General features: G+C 44.9%; 1 protein-coding gene across 1 annotated transcript; it reads left to right on the top strand.

The window, feature by feature from the left end:
* Positions 1–350: 350 nt before the first annotated feature.
* LOC119649133 lies at positions 351–15,547 on the top strand. Its single transcript, XM_038051138.1, has 9 exons — positions 351–733; positions 795–826; positions 7,144–7,255; positions 7,314–7,973; positions 8,066–8,218; positions 8,276–8,548; positions 13,439–14,368; positions 14,473–15,278; positions 15,356–15,547. Exons 1-9 carry the CDS (start codon positions 577–579, stop codon positions 15,428–15,430), a joined length of 3,198 nt encoding a protein of 1,065 aa, XP_037907066.1. The 5' UTR covers positions 351–576; the 3' UTR covers positions 15,431–15,547.
* Positions 15,548–22,590: the final 7,043 nt, after the last annotated feature.

Consider the following 22,590-nt stretch of genomic DNA (forward strand, 5'->3'; position numbering starts at 1 on the left):
CATTCTAGAAGGAATCGTTTGATTTATTTAGAAAAAGTTGAATGAAATTCATCCAAATGCAACCGCTTTTCGAGGAATCCGCCTTTCTGTAACCATTTTACCGTTGGCTTAGCGTCCATAGCAAAGTTTACTTTAATTTTTAAGGCAAAAAACGTTATCAAATGAAAACGAACACTTCCCCTCCTCGTTTCAATGAATGTGGAACCACATGATCGCGACAGAGTCCAAACCAATACCAAAAAGTAATAGGCAGGAAGTACTAGACTCCCAGACAGTCTGTCAAATGAAAATTCAAATTGAAAATCCACTTCATATTAACAGTTGTCCCGTGTAAGGTTTTCCAGCAGAACCATAGAATTCCCAATTTGAATCCGTCACATACAACAAAGGTTAATAGGAATTGAGGACGCCCATTGTGATCCCATCCTTTTCAAAATAGTGAATGATTTTCAAAACGTTAACGTTTAACCATAAGAAAGTCGGCGCCGTCCATAGTGGACTATCCGCCCTGCCCCAAGTTAACTGTTGTCTTTCTGTGATAAAGAAAAGTAATTTGTGATCTTATCCATAAATCCGATGAGTGGTAGCGGTAGAAATGAGTTTCGCGATAGAAATAACCAAAATTCGAATGCAGGGGCGACGGGTCGTTCTAAGTCACCGAAACCGGTGGAGAGCAAAAATCGAAATGCCAACGTTGATGCGCTGAGGAATATGCAGTTGGACGGGTTTCCTGGTAAGAAATGAGAAGACGCTTAAGTAACTGTTCAGTTAACCAAATTCTATAATCTTTTCAGGAGCTGTTAACATAGCTGCGGAGCGATTACAGGTGAGTCAAACCGGGAACCGGCTTTCGGTGTTATGCAGAAACAATGGATGAATATAGCAAATTTGTGAAGTTACTTCTACTCAGAAAAGCTTCCTTTCTATACCGAACAATACCACCTTTGAGGTCCCGAATGCTTCCATATTACTCTACACCGGGAAGAAGGGAAATGCAACAAGTTACCTGAGAACTTCTTAATAATTTTGGGGTCATGAAATCTTACTAAGCATTCGAAGGTAAAAAGGCTTCTCTCTCCATACTCTCGCAACAGCACGCTGTCGTACTACCGACTGTCATCAGAGAACTACCCTAAAACCATTTGACACATTACTTCGGGCTAGCCCTCCCGCTCTCCCGGCTTTGGGAGCCTTTATGTCAGCGGATCCCTTTCACCAACGGGAGTGGAGGGGGGAAGGGAGTTGTTTTTTTTCAGGGAACCCTTTGCCATCTGATCCCTCCGCCGTTCGCACCTCCTTTTCAAGTGCATTAGCCCATACCTCAGCGCCATAGAGCAAAACCGCTCCCATAAGAAGACGTCACCTAGTAGATATAGGGCCTCCAAAGTTCACCATTAGCCGACTCAAGGCCGCGACTGCAGCTGCTGCCCTGTCCGCTGCTGCTTTGATTTACTCGAAGAAGCTCATCTTCGAATCGAGCAATAAACCAAGTTATTTAACCGTTGGTTTTGACTCTATAGTCAACTCGCCGATCGATATGGGACGCAGGGTTCCTTCTGGACACGATGACAACTTCGGTTTTTTCCAGCGCAAGGTTGAAACCGTGAGCAGTCCTCCATCCGCTTACCCGTCGCATCAATATGCCAAGTCTGCTATGCGCCTGTTCAACAGTGCGTCCGGCAACAAGTGCCGCAACGTCGTCTGCATAACCGACCAGGCTGGATGGATGGATGGATCTCTTTGCTACTCCCGACGTGAATTCCATTCTCCTATGACCCTCTAGCGTCTCAAAGAGCAAGAGATAGCTTGGCACGTGGAATGAGTTTTTTAATGTGCCTAGCATATCTGTCCATCTCACGGAATTGAAGGCATTTCTGACATCAAGCGTTATGAGAAGCACTATCCATCGAAATCGGCGGCTGTTTGCTTCGGCTTGATGAACGACCTCCATAATAGCATCCACTGTGGATCTCCCTGTTCTGAACCCGAAACTGCCTTGGGAATAAGTCCGGGCAGCGCGGATTGTCCATCGTCCGGACCTGAAGTCAGCTTGGTATTCCCCGATGATGTTGTCTGTATACTCTCTCAGTCGTCGCTCGATGTATTCGTGACCACCTTGTACCACGTGCCCAGCAATGTGATTCGCGGCTTGAAACTTGTCCTTTTCTGTTTCACTGTGCTAAATGCTACTCGTACATCATTCTTTTGCAAGCTGTTGTTAAATGTTAAAATTTCGTTGTTATTGCACTTTGCCCATATCGTCCTTCAACTTTTCCAGATTGATTTTGGGAGTCCAGCTCCTCTCGCTGTTTTTTGGTTATTCAACATTGGTATTTCCCTCTAACCAGAAAATCGTCCGAGTCGCAATTAGTACCTCGTAGCGCCCTCACGTTATATATGTTTGAGGCAACTCTTTTTTCGACGAGGAGGTGGCCGATTGGATTGAATGTCTGCCCGTCTGGTGATGTTCACGTCATTTTATGTATATTCTTATGGAGAAACCAAGTGTAGCTTACGACTAAATGTTTGCTGCTGGCAAAGTCGAAGAGTCTTTAGTCACTATCGTTTGTTTCATTTTGGAGGCTCTGCCCTGTTGTGATGACTCTATGGAACAGTTCGTTGCCAATTTTAGCGTTGAAGTCATGGGAGGAGTAATTCTGCCCAGCGGAATGTAAAATGCGTCTTGCCCTCCGTTGCTGCATAGCAGTTGAGATACCACACATTGAGAAACTTTATATTGAAGCGGATTAAGCAGACCCAATCATTAATCGGTTTGAAATCAGTTACCAACTGCCTTAATATGTTGTTAATGACAAAGGTGAATTCTTTGCTTCTTCGCTCTTTGCCGCTGGTAAATATTATGTAAGGTCCGCAATCATTTACTTCGCTCCCGAGCCATCTCGTTTCTTGGAAAGGGAGGATGCTAGTGTTGTTACGGGATACTTCCTGGAAAAGCTCCCGCAGTGCACCCGTTTGAAAAAGGGATCGAACATTCCAACACCCAAAAGAGTAGTCCATTTTATATTGGCAAAGTAGTTGATCCGTCCAATCGGAGACTGTACTCTGGGTTCCTGGACACGTTGATATTTTTCGAAAGCGTTGTTAGCGCCTCGCCGGTCTGGATAGTTTTTTTTTTTCGTTTTAAAGCGCGGAAAGCTAGCCTTAACCCTCCTCCGTCTGCTATTGTCACAGGATTTGTGCTAGTTAAGTACCAGATCACGGTGTCGCCCTGACCATTAGAAAATTGTAATACTTCTGTTGTCATCATAGAACCGAATTATATGCGTTGAATCTTCTGTCGCGTTATCTGATTCTACGGATGTTTCAATAATTTGCATCCGTTGATCGGTTTTCTGACCCTCAATGAACATATCAATACGTGGCCTCCCTTTCATCCGATCAGGAATAAATTTGATTCCCATTTACTTTTAATGCTCGATTCCAATGAAAAGCTTACAAAAGCTCCTTCGATTCTTTGTCTTTTTATCTTTTGCCCCGTTCGGTAGCGGTAATGACTTTTCTGGGTCATAGGCTTGGTCCAAATACCAAGTATCGGGAGGCCCTCAAATCATACTTTAACGCATCAAGCCATTACTTCGATTTTCAGACCAATCTTAGCTAGTGATTTCTCGTCAGCGAGAAGTTCATGGCCATACCATCGAGGGCACTTTTTGCAACAATTCCGCGATCGGTACTATCTCATATCGATCCCATTATGCCACCATCATCTTCGTTCTGTGCACCGTTTTGATGACGTAAGCTCCTAACACCATGACTGCTGGATAAGAGCAAAACGCGGTGGATGAGTCCGGCTCAATACTCAGATCTTCAGAGCCAGCCCGTTGCATTGTAAAGTATGTAAAGAGCGGAGCTCCGCCTGACCAGCCCGTCAGTCAGACCTTGCCGCATTCATGCGTTCTTTGTGTCCCTCCATATGTGTTTAATGGTACAACACACTCATTTCTTTCGCCAGAATGTCGACAGTGTTTCAGGCCGCCAATATTCGGCAACACTTTTGCAAGTTTCGCAATGGCACTGGCTGCCTTTGGGCCATGTAAACTCAAGGTCCTCCTCAATGCTCTATTTAGGGTCAATTATCACCACCAGGTATTTGATAATCGCCTTCTACACGACCGTATTTCCACTGACTTCCACTTTCACAGTGCTCTTCTTTCTACGAGTTGTTTTAAGAGCGCTTCTGTTCTCTAATCCGCCAAGGTCAGCTCAGCTCTTTCTAGCTAGAACTTGACTGCTCTCACTGTTTCCGTTACGTATACAGCCTTTGGATGCTTTGCTGTAACAACCACAACTAGATCATCTGCATAATCAACAATCGCAGTACCCAGTGACGGGAGGAGCAAGCACCCCATTATACCTGACATTTCACAACAGGGGATCCAGTACCGAGTCCCGTGGTACCCTTAATGTGACAATGTACTTTTCGAGGCCCTCATCCGTTAGTACCAGAGAGTCCTCTCTGAAAGGTAATTTTCTACTAGACTCGTTAAATAGCCGAGAACACATATGTCAGCCAAAGCCCCTTTAATTGAGTTCCGTTTGGCCGTCTTGAATGCGTTTTTGACATCCAAAAACACGACACAGCAGCCCCCAAAAACTAGTGTAAATTTTGGCAGATTCACGACCATGCTTTTTAGGTTCACCACAGAGTGAGCACACCGGAAATAATACTGGCGCTCCGACAAGCCATTGCCATTGTTCAGGCGATATGGTGCTGGATCTCCAGCTGAGTTGTTGGATTTAGAAAGCAACACCAAATTTTGTTTTTTCCACTGAGCATGGAATATCCCTTCTTCTAGGCACACCTCGGAGGTGTTAGTGAAAATTCGAATGTTGCTGCCGAGCTTTCCCTTGAGCTTCTGGTAAAACCTTCTTGCGGCTCGCAAAATTGCGATTTCGTTGTTCTACCAGTAGTTAAGTTGCGCACTGGGATACATTAGCTTTCTGGGCATAGTAGCACCATTTGTTCCGCCACCCATCGGGTGATTTGGGTGACTTTTTCTCTGCCCGTATCAAACAGGGATATGTCGAGCTTGAGCGTCGCGGAAAACGTGCCCATCTAAAAAGCTTTCAGCATTCTACGAGACTCTTTTTCGAGCCCGACTCGATTGCCTGGTGATCACTGACTTGCCAAATGACTCTACTGGCGCTCACGTATGTCAAATCAACTATAAACCCCCGGTCCCTTCCTTTGAAAGTGAATGAGATTCCGACATTCACGGGTAGCACGTCTAGCTCACTTTCGAATGATTCGCGAGAGTAAGTCCTGCGCGGCCTGGCAGCAGTTCGGGTTCATTTATATCTGCCTCATCTATGATTTGTGTTGTGGGGTCCCCTAAATTCCGAGCATCTGTTCCTGCTTGCCGATGGTCCAATTTTTGCTTCCTCTTGCACAATAAGCGATTTAGATCAGCTTCACAGTCCTTGCTGATATGACCTTCCTATCCAAATTTATTGCATTGCTTCGAACTATCATTTGGACTGGGGCATGCTTTCCCAATGTGCTCGAAGCCAAAGTATCCAAAGCATCGCTTCAGTGCCATTTGCCCCCCAGGTAACCCAGCCTAATCTACTTACCATGCGGCTAACGGTTTGAGTGCAGTCTGTGCTCCCCCGTGCTTCCTTAGCGTTTTCACCGCTGACTGAATTCATCCTTTGATTTTTTGAGCTTGAAGATAAGATCTCCGGTCATAAGGGACCGTCTGATGCTGCTTACATTCTCTTCCAAATTGGTGAGTTCGGGCTGCCCACCACTCTTCTGAGAACCTCGTTTGGAGATGACGATAACCATTGGTCTTATCTTCCTCCGATCTTTCCTCTTTCGAGGCGCTACCTTTGAGATCCATTCTCTTTTTTCGGAGTCTCTGATGTGTTTCACCTTTTTTTGAATTGAGGTGTTATGTGCGTCGCCGGGCTCTCTTTTTCAATCGCGGGGGTTTGTTCCCATTAGGGCAGATCTGCGAAGAACCGAGCTTCGATGGAGTCCATTCTAGTCCCTCCCGCGGACTTGTAACATTAGATTCCACAGTAGCCAAGGTCGGTGGATATCGAAAGCCGCGAGCCCGCTTGTCCACTCCCAAAAATCGCTTCGCTGGTAGCTTGAGCGTCCTTCAGACCTCCCGTTTTTTGGAGTTGACCCCTTTTTACTTTTCGTTTGTCGCCCTGTTGATTCGTTCGTGCAGCCTCTTCCCAGGTTCTCCTCTCTCATCTTGGAAACGAGTGGCAGTTGTATCGCCTGCCTCACATTTTCGCGGGACGCCTTCACTCCTCTTTCATCCTGGACTTTGGCGTGCGTTAATCGGATGCCTTTTATCTTGGCCTTATATTCTGGGGAATATTCCGGCGTTCCTTGATGAATTCGCAGATCTTATTACTTAGTACCGATAGCTCCCGTTTGGTTTGCTGCTTTTTATGTCGCTCGGGTGGTTTGGCGTCAAACATTTTTTTCTTTGCATATGCTACTCCCCAATGGGAAAAACGTTTTCAATTCCGGGCATATAGGCGGGATCTGCGAAGAATCGAGCTTTTTTCCCAACATGTCCATCGATGAAATTAGTTTCCCTCCCGAGCTCTTGTAACATTAGATGCCAGAGTAGCCAAGGTTTCCGCTACTGAAGCACTTCGATCATTGGATATCGATGGCAGGGAGCCCGCTTGCCCATTCCGGAAAACCACCGGTGCTGGGTTTCTGAAGCCTTCCGCCACAACTTCATTCTTGTCTTGCTCTTCCATGTTTGGATTTATTTCTGGGTATCCTTACCGTAGCCAATCTTCCACGGGTGGTCGTTTTATTTACACTCACCCGACCGGCACATTAGCATTCCCATCTCCGATGGGAAATTTGACAACTCCACACAGGACTTTACCAAAAACTAGAAAAATGACCAAATATTACTCTTCTCCTTATCTGGTGCTGGTTTATTTATTTATTTGGGTGAATATTTGTTTTTATCCCTGAAGTGTGTACCAAGATATTTTCGTTTGTTGCGTCTAGAGACCACCCTTGATGAGAATACAGACAAGTTTTAAAAAAGCATAAATCGAAAGAGGGTATTCCCTGTAAGTAGCGCAAAAATCCAAGTTTACTTACGTGAATAATAAAAAATATTTACTTTTTCATTGCAGGCAGAACGCCTAAAGGCTATGAGGACTTTGGAGCTGGTATCTGATTTGGAGAAATCTACACGCTGTAAATTAGCTCGAAAATCAGATATAACACCAGATAAAGCTAGAACAGGTAACTACTATTCCCCTTCTGTCATTTATTCTACACATAATTTTTCCACTTTGAGCAGGTCTCAATAAAACTGACTACGTTCCATACAGCAAGAAGGAATCATTCAACATTTCCGACTTAGTTGCTGACCACACAATCGGCATAAAAGACTTAACATCCCCCCTTAATAAAATCTCATTTGAACCATCAGAGATGACGGGTCGTTCAACAATGTGCCTCCCGCAGGCAGTGGAACATTCCCGACCGCAAATGAAAAGTGTGAAAGAAATCCTTGCACAAAGTGTCGTGGAAGACGTGCGGAGTTTGAGTGAAACACTTCCGAGCTCAATCGACGACGCGAGCATAGTGCGAACAGTCGATAATATCCCCGATTTGGAATCGTCTTTGGCGAGTAGTTTCCGATCATCTTTGAGAGGATGTAGAGTTAGCGAAACTAGCGACATGTTTGGCGAAAGTTTCAAACCTGCTGAGTTTATGATGTCGAAATTGGATGCAGATGAACGATCATGGGAGCAACAGTATGCGGACATTCCAGGTTCGTGCAAGAAGGACCTATCTCCTGAAATCGCAACGCCACAACGTAGACCAAATGATCGGGATTTTTCAATTGGCGGTTACTTCAATAAACACTCCGATAGTCTTCGAAGTATCTTGTCGGACATGCATAGCCCTCCGAAAAGACCACCTATTGCTTTAAGAGATGATTCAACGGCAAATTGTAAGTTTTTTTCCTCCCGAAATAAGATAATTTGCAATTTAGTCAAAAGATTAAGTCCCTCCGCTAACGGCTTTTTTAAAATAATTTTTCAGTGGAAAATCTTACTTCTACCATGAGCTCCAAAAACAATACAGAGATGCATACACAAAATATCGATAGCAGAACCAACAGCAGATATGGAAAATCAAACGATACCAGAAACAAATCTCAGTATCTAAGCTTGTCGGCGATCGAAAAAGCATTAAGTACTGACTTTACAAATCGACTAGCTCCTGTTCTCTTTCTAAATTGTTTTATTCCAGATGAGATTGACCTAGATGACTCAATAAATATAATCAAGAGCCGATTTTCACTAGTGAAGAAAGAATCGAGACCGGACAGGCCACCAGAATCTAGTGCGGCTCATAGAGCAAGCACATCATTTACGAGGGAAAACGATTCAGCAGAGAAAGAAAATCGTACTCCAAATAGAGATCGCACTCTGGAACAAACTATCGATGCCACAAGATCAGTGCTAGATTTTTCTGGGAATAGTTTGATGCCAGATGGCTCATTTACAAGAAAACTGCTTGAACGTAAGTAAAAACATTCAATATGTCGTCAGAGGAATTAAAAGTTAATTCAAATAGCTTAGTTTCAAGCCGAGAATCTTTATTGGATTATTGTTCTGCTGCTCTTACTTGAAGATAAACGTACTAAAAAAGATCGCTCCAAAAGATAGGGACAAAACAGGTCGACATTTTTCCGTCGTCGGGGATCGATTGAATTATTAAAAGAAACTGTTTTTTTAGTCAAAGCAAGCCTGAATTTTCAATCAATCAATCACGCTGGCAATCACGCATATCGATGAGCATTGGGCTGCCATCGAAAATGCTCTCCTCTCGGCTGCTACACTGTTTGTCGGCCATGTCCGGAAGGGGTGTTAAAATATTTGGCTGGCAGCGGAATCGTAGGAACAGATCGATGAATCGGAAGGGATTAAGAACTTAATCAATCGCTGGGAGTAATGGCAGGCGTGACGCGCTTGAGCTCCGACACCGTGCGAAGTCGCGGGAGTTCAGCGTAGTGCGACCGTGAAAATAAAGAATTTGGTATTGTTCTAGTCAAGGAAGATGTTGCAGAATGCAATGCCTTCAGAAGTGTATTTCATGATGAATTTAGAAGTATAAGGATCGACTTCTCATCCACTATGACGAGCAGCTGAAAAGATGGAACGAACGCTTCAACACGATTCTTAACCGTATCAGATCCGGTGAAGTTCCTTCTCTTGTGGATAAAATGGCTAGGCACCGTGGCATGGGGAATACGGACTGCTCCTCGAAGCAGAAATCATTTCGGCCATCAATAAACTCAAAAGTTGGGCACCCGAAGAGTTATTTATCACTGCACCTTCAGTTACTGCAGATCCGTCAGTTGCATTCGTACGGAAACCTTTGGAATCGCATCTTAAAAAGACGGTGCTGCGCCAGGTTGCAGCAGTCTGTGGGATTCTCACCCACTAAAACCAACCGTACTTCTCCGCCCATATCCTTGCGGGATCACCGTGAAGTATTACTTCGCGAGGAGGGCTCTGGTTGCGTTTTCCAAGCTCGTTCCAGTTACTTCAGCTTCTCTTGTATCGCAGTTACTGTTCCGCTTATCGCACTCCAGTTTGCTGCGGACCTCAACATCTCCAAGAAATTTTGGGGTCCGATAAATGCGTTGAGGGCTTTTAGGAAGCCCGCAGTCACTTCGGCCGGATTCACCCTCCTTCTCCGGTAGAGACAGTGTGCCTCATTCACCAGAAGAGCCAAGGTAATCATTCCCGCGATTACACACATTGGCTCACCTGATACCGTTCTATATGCACTGCACAGCCTCAGCACGATTGGCCGGTATGCCGAACTTACCCTTCCCTGGTTCACTGTGTTATCCAGTGCGCACGCCCATACAGGAGTCGCGTATAGCAGAATGGATTTCACCACCCCTACGTTAAGCAGCCGACGACTAGATTTTGACCCTCCAATATTTAGACTTCATCCTTGCTAGAGATGAGCTAACCTTTGCTGCATTTTCGAGCGCATAGTCCAGGTGCCCCTTGAAGCTCAACTTAGTATCGATCATTACCCCCAGGGTATAATGATCGATTTTGAAACGACCTCGTGATTACCAACTCGGATTTTGACAGTATTGTTTTTCCTGTCTCCGTCTTATCTTCTCGCAGATCCAATTTGACCATTTGGAGCCATGCTTTGAACGCATTCGCTTGGATAGAATTCTACTTCCTGGTGGTGTTTCGCAACTACTACCACTGCCAGGTCTGCAAAATGAATCAATGTCGCCTCCTTTGGCTCGCGAAGGCTGAGCACTCCATCGTACATTGTGTTCCACAGCAGAGGCCCCAGTACGGAGCCTTGGGGAACACCTGCTGTCTTAACATATTCCTTCGTCCCGTTGTCAGTCTCGTACCAAAGAAGTCTCTCCGAAAGGTAACTCTCAATTATCCGAGCTAACCAGGGACACCCAGCTAAGCTTAGTTAAAAGACACACGATATGAAGAGGGTGCGCCATGTGGTTTTTAGGGATTCGATAGCAGAACCAACCTCTGCCTTTTCCATTGGGCGGGAAACATTCCTTCCACCATGCACGATTCACATATGAACCATGCTGGCCTAATTTTAGCTGCCAACTTCAGGGCTTTATTCGGAATACCATCCAATCCCGGAGCCTCATTATCTCCAATTCCTCCACAGATCTCCGGTAGTTCCTCTTCGGTAACCCCTGGGATTGTAATGACGTAGTATTGCAACGTTGGTTGGGGTCTATTTTCTTCCTGTTGTGGGGAAAGAATTGCGATTATTTTAAACAAGTGGGAGGGACAGGGGTGATTTTTATCCACGAACCTTGTTCATAGCAACCTTGTAAGCAGTGTCCAACGGGTTCGTATTTGCCTCAAGGCACAACTGTTTGTAACAATTCCGCTTACTTTTCCGTATAGCCTTCTTAAAGCTACTTCGAAAGTCGCGATATTCCTTCTCCGATTGTCGATGTTCTGGCTTCCCTCTGGTGATTTGGCGAAGCCTCCTGACTCGCAGACAATATGTCCTCAACAGCGCGATTTCTTGGTTCCACCAGTAGTTTGGTTTCCTACTCTGGTGAAACTTCCGTCGCGGCATTGTAGACTCACAGGCCTCAGTTATCCGTTGACATAACTGGCTCATTTTTTACAGCGCCGTTCCCTTCGGGTCGTAACCTCCTTATGAAGCCGTCAGGAATGTCTCTTTCTCGCAAGCTCCAAAGAATCACACAGTTATCCTGGGTTTTTCACTTCTGTTTCCGTTCCGTTTCTGATGTCGAGAAAGACGGCCTGGTTGTCGCTGTGGGTGTAGTGTTTACTGACCCGCCAGAACATCCCTCTCGCCACAAGGTACTGAGATAGGTCAGATCTACGATTGAGCCTAGCCCTCTGCCTCGGAAGGTGGGCACGTATACAACGTTAGCTAGTACGATATCCAGCTTCGCCAAAGTTTCAAGCAAGGCTCGACTTTCCCTCTCTAAGACCCACGCATTGAAATCACCGCCAATGATTTTGGAGCTGTGGTCCCGAGCGTCCAACACCAAGCTGTCTAGCATCTCCTCATATTGCGCTGATATTGCACTAAGAGGAACATATCAGCTGTAGACATGGACGCTGTTGACTTTTGCCCTTACAAAGCGGGCTTTTTGGGAATGCCATTGTTTCTTGAATGGCTTGCCGTCTACATGCCTATATCGCCGCGTTTCCCGATGAGTCTTTCACCCACGTAGCACGAACGTAATTTCGGTAAGGTCCACATATTACCGCCACGTCCACATTCGACTCTCCAACGGTTTGCGAAAGCAAGTCTTGAGCTGCCTCGCAATGGTTGAGGTTAATTTGTATCAACCTCACTCAGCTCCCTCCTATATGTCGGGCACCTGCCACCACGTGCAAAGTGCCGGTCGTCCATTCCCTTTTTCCCCTTACACAACATGTATCGTGGATCTCCCGTGTAGTCTTTGGTAAGGTGACCCTCTTCTCCACACTTCCTGCACCTTCTCGACCTATCATACTCACTAGTACATGCTGCCGCAAAGTGCCTGAAATCGAAGTATCTGAAGCATCTCTTGAGAAATACTTGCTCCCTAAGTCGGCACACGACCCAACCTAATCTTACCTTGCCCGCAGTAATCAGTTTAATCCCTGATTCCACCGGCAAGCTAATAATAGCTGTCTGTGTACCTCCATATGCCTTCTTCATCCTTTTTATGGTATTTTCTTCTATTTCGATAAGGTTGAATTGTTCCCTTAGCGCAGCACAGATATCCTCTCGTGATGTGACTTCGTCTATGTCTTTGCACTCGATTACTATCTGTTGGTTTCGAGCTTCCACGTCTTCTTGCTCATCTACCACCTGACCGCGAAAACTATCCACTGTCTTCTCGCTAGATTTGTTGAGCTCCAGCATCAGATCCTCCATTTGCGTATGTCTGATACGACTGCCCCCCAAGTCTATCAATTCCGGATCGGCTTTGATTTTCCGAAGGATATCGGCATAGGACATATCTTTCTTGGAAATAATCATTTCCGGATGAATTTTCTTCTTCTACTTCTGCCGCTTTTAGCCGCCCACTATTTGTCCATTCTTCGGGTTTACGGAGCTGTAGGCTCTTTTCCTTTTTTAAATGTTGGGGCCGCAATCGAAGAACTACCCAAAACTTTCTTCGGAGCAGTTTTCTTCGCCGAAGAGGTCTTTTCTTCTTGACCGCTTGTTGGACACCAAGGGATTTACTTATCACCCCTGCTCCTTTTGCCAGCGTTCTCACCTACCTTGTATTGAGAAGGCGTCACCTGCGTCTTCCACGTGATTTTGCCACATGACGCTTGGGCGTTTTTCTCCTCCACTGCCCTAATATAGGACAACTAAATGCCACGTATCAGAGCCCTAATATTTTGGTGAATATTCCGTCTTTCCTTGATGAACTCACAGAATAAACTTAACTTAAGTAAGTAAGTAACTTAAATGCTCATAGATTACTTGGCCTTATCTTCATAAGAAGCATTTTGCCATTATGACGAAAGATCCGGACCCGAAAAAACGAATTAATATGAATTCGAAGAGATTCTACTTTTGCTTCAAGGTCCCATTCATCCTCTCCTTGCAAGCAGGATTACTATCCCGCGTCTCGTTCCAGCTAAGGTTAAAGGGGGTATCGTGTGAGGATAGAATCTTTCGTGGTTTTCCTGAATTTCCGTCGTGTTATCCGGGCAGCGAGATGATTAATTCATGCGGGTACGCGAGTTTATTTCTACTTAATTGGTTTTTAAAGACTTTTTTCATGTGCGGTCATTTGCATCTAAGCAACAGTTACAAAGGCAAAGCAAAAGTTAGAAGTTAATTGAAAACAATGGTCATAAGGCGACGAATCCTATCACTTAATTATGAAAATTTATTTTGTTCCTCCAGATCCCTCAAGCTGGAAAGTATCATCATCAACTGAGCTAATAACTCCAATTCAACAACAAAAACGTAGAAAACGTTCACACTCTTCCACACGAATCGATTCAGAGGTTCCATCAGATCACGAAATCCCAGCTAGGCGATCACGCTCTCCTTCGAGTCACTTGGAACTCGCCGCTGCGTCCGGTTCTGCTGCTAAATCATCAACAACGCAATCACGATCCATCGCAGACCTGACACCTCTATCAACGCTTTCCACAAATCACACAATAACTGAGACAGATCGGAAATTTTTAATGGATGCCAAGTCTCCTGATTATGGCAAATTTTCGCTCCCAAGCTATGGACCAGTAACGGCAACAGGATCAACTTTATCGAATTTATGCGTTAAATCTCGTTGCACTTCTCAATGCTCCAGTACAAGTGAATTTAGCCATCGTGACGGGAAAATCCCATTGAAAGCAACTGCACTTGAAATATCTTGGGGGAGCGTACCACTGAGAAAAACTATGCAGAAATCACTGCAAATAAAAAACACATCGAATAAGCGTTTGGTTATGAAAGCTGAAGTCACGGGACCAGGATTTCAACTTGCTTCGCCTTCGACGGAATCTTCCAATTTAGTAGTACTCCATTCGCAGGAGTGCCGCACGGTAAATTTATGTTTCTGTCCTACTGTGATTGGTGCTGCTGCAGGTCAGCTTGTTTTTTCGTCGCCATATAAAGATGGGAACACCTCTCCGCACATAATAAATTTGTATGGATATGGTGGGCATTCAAATATCATCCCACGAGGAATATCAAAAGGGCCTATCGGGTCGCCGTACCTTTGTATAGGCGAACTTAAGCAACTCTCAGCTGCATTGGAAGAGTCGTTTACGCTGTTTAATAAGGGGCCCTTAACTGGATTCGCATGCGTCGTAATTGATTCGATTGGTAAGTTGTGCGTAGATTTCTTTCCTTCAATGGCTCAATTCATCTATCGTTTTCCGCATTAAAATAAATACATAATTGTCAACTAAATCTTTTTCCAAACCAAGGTCTCGACTTGCCTCGTCTCTGTGACTGCATAACCATTTCTCCAAAAAATGTACTCATAAAACCTGAGAGCAGTGCTCCGATTACAATAACTTTCCGCCCACGTCGGGAGGATATCAAGAAAATATACAAAAGACTTGTTGTCAGAAACAATGACGTCATAACATTAGCAAATCTGAAACTAATTTGCGGAGAAGATGCAACACGTCGCCGAATACGCAATTTAATCCAACAAATGAACGACACCGAGAGATCAAAATTTGAAGGTTTGCCGCAAATCTGGGCACCACTTCCTGGCGAAGAATCTATCAAACACTTTGATGGCATCAAGGAAAAAGCCGATACAGCATTTGAACTGCTAAGTACCCTGCGTTCCCACGAAATTGCAATCACTTTAAACCATTCCATGCTCGAAAACACTATTCAGGATACATTGCTTTTCTCTGAAAATGACGAGACTGTTATGTTTCGCACAATCGTTTCTGATACATCGTTTTGCGGTAGCACAAATGATCTATCGCCAAACGTTCGTGAAAATGATACATTGGAAATGCATCGTAATAGTGTGGAATCGTGGTCAGTTCGTCCAAATAAGATTGAAATTGACCCGACAGACCGAGCAGTTGATAAAGCCGTTTTCAGTATTTGTAGTAATTTTTTGATAAGGAAATCGTTTCGTGTTGATTCGAATTGTAAGCATCTGTTGCAATTTTCACCGAATGAAGGGAATATTGCGCCTGGTGAGGAGGTTCAGGTGAAAGTTGGAATGAAACTTGGGTTCTTATCGACGGAACCAATCCAAATTTGGGTGAGTAGTTTTCTGCCCCTTCTACGTACTTGCCAAAATGTGCATGCAATTTATTTATTTATTAACTCATTTTTCAGATTTATTTGGGTGAGGATAAGATAAACTTGCCAGTGATAATAAAAAAGGATAATTTCCCCGAACATCTTAGATAAGTCTCGTATTAAATATTCCACTATTGAAGGCAACTCGTAGAAAATGTACTTAACTATGCATAAAACGGTCCTTATTATTTATGGTTGCGCATTAGATATTTTAATTTCAATAAAAAGATTTTTTACTGCAAAACGTTGTTATTAGAATTCAGCAAACCAAAAGTTACTGTTTATCATTTTCATAAAGTTGAGATATCCTCAGCTCCAATTGTTAGAATTGAAATTAAATTAAATTAAATTGAAAACCGCCAGCGAATACACTGCCGCTAAGGAACGGATTATTCCAACGAAAGTGGCTGCCAAAGAAGGGAAGAATCAGATTAATCCAACTGAAAGAAATCGTAGGCAGATCATGAAGTATTTTTTCTGATACGGAAGTGTCAATAAGTTGAAAAGGTATGTCCGCTCCAGCTTGAACACCATCATGTGACGTCCGAGCTAGAGCCGACCCGTGTGGCACTTTTAGTTCACTGTCTCTCTGAAGGTGCCCCAAACGACCATCATTTAGTGGAGTGGGCTTGCCCTTAGGTCCACATGGTTTGTGCCCTTTGAGCTTTCCTCATTTTTACCATTCTCCAATAGCTCGTCCTGAATTTTCTTAAATATGATAATTGGACGCTAGTTTTCCTCTGATTTAATCACCTTCCCTACTATATTATCATACGTTAGCTTTCAGCCCGTCATTCAGTCTCAAATCCAGGATATTGCAACACGTGTTGTGGGCTTCCGACGTGCTTTTATATTTTTGCCAGTTCTAAGGACCATGCAATCAAAAACAGAGATAGCGGCTTCTGCTGCTAACCAAACTGCAATAACCACATCAACAACAGCAATTACTACAAGACAACCGGCTAAGCAAAATTTTTTAGAAGAGGCAACAATATACTACACTCACCGCTTCTAGCAGCTAAAATTAGAGTCCACTGTAAATTCCCGAGAAGCGCGAAATTTACGACGGTCACCTACTGAAAAAGTAAAACGGTCACTGCCCCAACGGAGAAGACGACTAGTAGCGAAAAAGGGAGCAATACCGTAGCGGGTAAGAGTCCTGCCGTACAAAAAGGACAGACGCCATCGAATTCAAGGTCGGAAAAGGGGCCACAAGAAAAAATAGCAAGCTCCGAGCTCCTGATACCCCTTTGTCGGGAGAAAAGGGCGACGATCTCCTCAACCAGGTGGAAACGCAAGACATCTCACCGGAGAGGATGAACCTCATCCGAAAGACAAAGGTAGAGGAAGAAAGGCTACTCAAGAGGTGCGGGGTTCTCCTATGAAAAATGAACACTGCGACTATCATCCAGCGAAACATCTCTATGGATAAAAAAAAGTTGACTGGCGGTCCAGGCCAGAGACATCTCATCAGAGGCTACTTCACCTCTGTCCTGGGAGCACGGTGACCGGAAGTAACGACAGATGGTAATCGCTTTTGGGATAACTTGGGTGTTTAACACAAAAAGAGTAGTCCATGGACCACAAGAGAGGAAGTAAGTTGCTTCCCAAGTGATGCGGTCCGTCATCAAGTGGGTGCGGACTCAGGACTCCCAGCATCCTTAACAAAAAATCTCTATAGATGTCAAAAATAGGATAATGCAAATGGAAGAACTGCTGGATCATATTACACACCAGCGAAACTCCTTAAAGACATCCAAAGAGGAGCTGAGAAAAAACATATCACTAGCGTAGCCCCTAGTTGCACAAAACGCGGTGCACTTAGCCCGCCACAGGAATGACAAACAATTGGTGAAAGGAGGCGAGGGGAGAACAGTGTGGACCTTCTGCCAAGGACGCATCAAGGAGAATTCCGCAAGGTAAGGCAGGTAATCAAACAGACCAATCAGCGTCGAAAAAAGGAGAAAATTCAACCACAACGTAAGTTCAAAAGTGACGGTAGTGATTACGATGACATCAGCTCCAAACAAAAGAGAAAGGGAAAACCACAGTGAGAGGCGGTTCTCACCAAGCCGAAGTTCTGCGAGAAGTCCGCAACAACGCCAAACCAGAAGGCGCTAGGGTAGATGTTAAATATATGCGGCGGATTCGAACTGGCGATGTACTTGTCGATTTTGGGTCGAAGACCGATAAGGAGAGTACGTTATTCTAGGCACGAGAGCAGTGATTTCCAGCCTAGAACTCATGTGCTTTGAAATAACTGATCTGGATTGTCTCACGAACTCAGAAGAGGTAGAGGAGACGATAAAAAGGGATACCCAAATGTGAGCAACCTCAAGGTAGGGGGGCGACATCTGTCATTATACAGGACATTCTTCATTGTGGAAAAATAAAGATCAAATGGATCATTTTCAGGATAAGGCGAAGGACAGTTCCGACGCGCTGTTTTAACTGCTGGACATATGGACATATAGCCTTGCAAAGGGCAGAACAGGCTCGCTGCTTTGAAGGACGTAATTAGATACACGGAAGGGAGAGTTCGCGTCAGAGGGGACTTTAACATCACAGCCATCAAATGGATCATGCCTCAATTAGTTCCTCAATACACAGATTTTGGTGATTGCCACCAGGACAGAACTTACTGTCATAAATATCGGTAGCACTCCCACATTCCCACGCTCTGCTACGGATTCCTTAGTGTCAGCGATACAACAATGGAAGGTACTAGAAGATTTCAAGACCAGTGATTATCAGTATATTACCTTCGAAATGACAAACAGCTTCTCCCAAAGTCCTGACGGTCGGCAAACACCTATCGAGTGGAACGTCGAGAAAATCGACGTAGGAAAATTTGTCGAAGCTTTCTCAAGAGGGGTAAATGAGGGACAAGACCCAGGCGCGGACAGAAGAACTACGACTGAATCGATAGTACATTCAATAATGAGCCTTATTACCGCAGCTTGCATTGCATCGGAGCCCAAAACGAAACTCCGTCCCGGAAGGTTACCTGTGCATCGGTGGACGGCTGAAATTGCAAGTATACGAAGAAGCTGGCTCAGACTTCGGCGGATTACTCGGCTTGGAAGAGGCCAAGATAAGTTGACCCTTGGATCCGCAAAATATAAAACAGAAAAAAGGAACTCCATCACGAAATGCCATGGAAGCAGCGGAAATCGTGCAGGCCATTTTTACTGTCCACTTCATCCGAGCTAACGCTCTCACTGGGAAGGTGAGCACTGAGGAATGCCCACTCTTCAGTGTAAAGGAACTTGAGGAGGTGGTCTTGTCCATGAAGGACAAAAAAGCACCAAGTCCAAATAGTATTCCCAGCGAAGTGCTGAAACTTATATGAGAGTACAAATCGGATAACGCATTCAAAGCATGCTTGATAGCGGGTATTTTTCCCTCTGGCTGGAAGGTTGTGACGGTTGTGCTAATAAGCAAGGGTAAAGACGCCGCCAGCGTACCATCCACTCAATATGTTGAACACAGCGAGGAAGCTGCTTGAGAAACTTATGCTAAAACTGACTGACGCAGTATGTACTAAGAGACACTACTCACCAACACAATACGGTTGTAGGGGAACTGGCTGAGGTACACAGTCGCCACTGTCGGCAAGTTGTGCTCCTTGTCTCCTGAGATGTAGGAAACGCCGTCAATCCTAAGAGCTGGTGCCATATGCTTGAGGAAAATCGTTTCCATACTCCAGCCTACCTATTACGGATATTGAGACACTATCTAATGGACCGTGCTATGCTTTACGAGACCCGCGAAGAACAGCGCCAAATGAAGGTTGCATCGGGGGCGGCTCAGGGATCTATCCTTGGTTCGGACCTTTAGAATGTCTTATACGACAGGTTTCTAAGACTCGAAATGCCTGATGGATCGCATCTGGTTAGATACACGAATGGTTAACGCACACATGGTTAAGCAGGCTCGGCGTACACTGGGAATGGTGATGCAGCAAGTTACCAGGTGGATGGCTGAACATGGGTTCTCTTTAATTCCGGAGAGAACCGAAGTTGTTCTGACTAAGGAGACGGTTGCCACAATCTTTCCTATTCAGCTTGGCGAAAACCATAGGCCTTGTCGAACCCGACGGGGAAATAGTTCAACATCATGATAGACACGAAGATGACTTTCTACGACAGATTCGCAAGCCCACAGGTAAGGCTGCGGCTAGAATGGTTGCGATTTGCCGGCTGATGTCCAATATCAGAGGTCCCTCGTCGTTTGCTGATGCGTGCGGTTCACTCTGTCCTTCTTTACGGTTTCGTAATATCGGCTGACTCCCTCAATAAAGAGATGTGCCGCAAGCGTCTAACGCAAGTTCAACGGCGAGGGGCTTTACGGGTTGTTTCCACCTAGCATACAGCCTCGGAGCCAGCAGTAATGCTAATGGCAAGAGTTATTCCATACTGCCGAGCGGAAGTTTATATATCTAAGAAAAGGCGGAAGAAGTAAGGAAGCCGTCGCTTGTAAAAAGGAAGCCCACACTCCGCGCACGGCAGCAATCTTGGGAAAGAGAATCGAGGGGTAAATTGCGCATTTCATCAAAGACGAGCGGTTGTGATTCAATCGAAAGCAAACAGACTCCCAGTACCTCGGTAATTGATGGCGTGATAAAAGTAGCAGCTCGTAAAGCAAATGTTTAAATACAGTAGGTCACTTCCTTCCTACAATGTTGGTATCTAACTCAGCGTCTATCTAACACCCAATGAGATAGTGCCGGAGTGCAGGTCTAGATAACACCAGATCCTGATTGAACACCCACGCCTGCATCCAGGCTGCATTCCCGACGTAACGTCCACACAAAAATCCATCGTGTTGCCAGTGGATGGGCAATTAGTTCTGGTGAACATCTAGGAGAGCGACCATCAATACATCGTATTCAAATTGGTCGACGAGATCTCTCGGCGTGCACCTCGCGCGTAGAATGTAGTGAAGGAAAAGTTGGGAGATTTATCGCAGCTCTTGGAACAGTCAGCTGACACTCTATATGTTTTGCTCAACAAACTCATGAGGTGTAGATTCGCCGAACCGGGACTTACCTCTAAGGTAGTTTTCTTTCAAAGCAGGAATATCCACAATGGATGCTGTAGATGCAGTTCATCGAGCTGAGGCGTACAGACATCAGGTTTGACAAGTAATGTTCCTCGTAACACATGAAGTTAGAAATGTCTTCTGTTCCGTAAGATGGGCGGATATCCTAGACATTCTAGAAAATTCTTTCCATATGCCGGGCTACCTCATGCGGATATTAGGGGATTATTCAAGCGACCATTCCCTGCTTTGTGAGACGATGGAGGGCCGAAAAAGGTGAAAAAGCTCTTTGGAGGTAGGATAGGGGTCTATCGTAGGCCTGAATCTTAGAAAATGTTCTACATTAGTCTGCTGAAACTTCTCATGCCAAAAGAGTCGCGCATGGTTGTTTATTCATATGACATTGTGGTACAATTGACCGAACGCACAGTTGAACAGACACAAAGGGAACTTGGTATGTTGATGTGAGGAGTAAGCGGATGGCTTGAGCCTTGCCTTGGCGAAGCGAATTTGTCATCTTGATTAAAAAGTGAATCTCGGCCTTGTGTCCCGTGGTGATCGGCGGGATGATTAAAGAATCAAAGCCAAGAGTTGAATTGACGCTCAACCCAAAGATGAGCTTCTTTGAGCAAATCAAAACAGCGGTAAGCAGTGCTGCATTAGAAGTTTCGGCGTTAAGTAAGCTAGTGCTGAGGTTCCTATCTCTAGCAATCGGTTCCAATCCAATACGATGCGGAGATCTGGGCTGATTCTCCTAGTAAGGAGGTGTATAGTAAGCCCCTTGCGCCGTAGAGACTTTGGCGGGTGACGTCTTCCTACTGCATTGTCTCGAACTTGTTACCTTGCTAAAGAACTCAAGACCATCTATAAACGCAAGGGAGGAGACTCAAGGGATGCAGTTGCCCCCCACACTGAATTAATGGCAACGGCAAAACAAGTCGAGAGAAAGGTAGACTGCGCGGTTCATCACAAACTCAGATCCGTGGCTGGAGCAAAAATATTGTAAGATTAACCAATCTTTAAGCGGAGCTAGTTCTTTGGATAACGCGGAGGTGTATGGTTGATAGTAAAAGGGCAAGGGCGTCAGAAGCGATAGATGAACCCATTTAGAAATAACTCATAGATTTTGAGACCTCATCTTATGTCAACGAGGGATATGAAGGTCAAGGCTAAGGCAGATCCCTGAATACTCCATAATCGCAGGAAGGAGAAAGGAATATGTAAACAAGAACATGCACACTGATCGAGATGATTTTATCAAACCAAAGTGCAACGTGCATCAAGCAATTAAAAAGAATGATAACAAGGAAGAAAAAGCTAGAACTGCTCTGCTGGCAACAATGTTGTTAACACCAAATCAGGCACTCGCAGATATGCGAATAAGCAAAAAAGTGCAAAAAAAAGAGAAGATACATCCAGGCAACCAACAACTACTTAAGAAACGAAAAAAAACGTATCGCTCACTTTGAAGAAGGAACCAAAATTCTGATGAATAAAATGCTCAAACGAAAAGTACGTGGCGGTTGGATTAGACTGGGTCAAAAAAACTAAAAAACAGATAAGAATTCGTTCTGTAATCTCAAACAATGGCACATTTCTTATATAGAAATATCCACTTTATAAGAAATCTGAAGGAGGTTACTGTATATTCGTTCCGGTGCTTAGAGGTGGCGGTGAGGAAGACGGGGCGGCAACCCTGTTGGCCAAACCAAAGCCAAGTGGCCGAGGAGAACCTCCATAGTGGTGGCATTGGCTTGCCGACCGTGATGCAGTAGGCGAATACTCCAGAGACCTAATCAGGGCGATCAGACCCGAGTCTGCACGGGGACTCATCTGAAGTGGCAATTTGGTCACGAAACCTTACCAGGGGTATACTGGTACTATGGGAACCGGGATAGCCCCTGGACTCTCATATTTCGGGTGAACTCCCGTTCTATGTGAGTACAGCTCGGTTGTTTGCGGTTGGTCCCCTATTGGGAATTTCATGGGGGTTGTGGTTATGCTCAAGTGAGAAAAGACCTTCGGGCCTCGGCGTGGTGTTGCGTTTCAACACGGGTGCCGTACTCCTTAGTTCGGTAGATATTTAGGTAGGTCTTGCATCCAGCAATATGAATTCTAAGCCATGCACTTGGTATAGACTGGCACCGTTGTTGCTTGTCTCAGCGGGGCTTTGATTGTGGTCACAAAATCAATCCGTGTCCTAAGAAGACCATGGGATTAAGTCTTCC

This window comes from Hermetia illucens, chromosome 2, assembly GCF_905115235.1.
Source record: "Hermetia illucens chromosome 2, iHerIll2.2.curated.20191125, whole genome shotgun sequence".
NCBI lineage: Eukaryota > Metazoa > Arthropoda > Insecta > Diptera > Stratiomyidae > Hermetia > Hermetia illucens.

Bases quoted from the DNA above. Each gene is read 5' to 3' on its own strand.
- LOC119649133 (XM_038051138.1), top strand. From the start codon at position 577: ATGAGTGGTAGCGGTAGAAATGAGTTTCGCGATAGAAATAACCAAAAT. The intron at 14,369-14,472 runs GTAAGTTGTGCG...TTCCAAACCAAG, and splicing joins CGTCGTAATTGATTCGATTG to GTCTCGACTTGCCTCGTCTC. The intron at 15,279-15,355 runs GTGAGTAGTTTT...CTCATTTTTCAG, and splicing joins CGGAACCAATCCAAATTTGG to ATTTATTTGGGTGAGGATAA.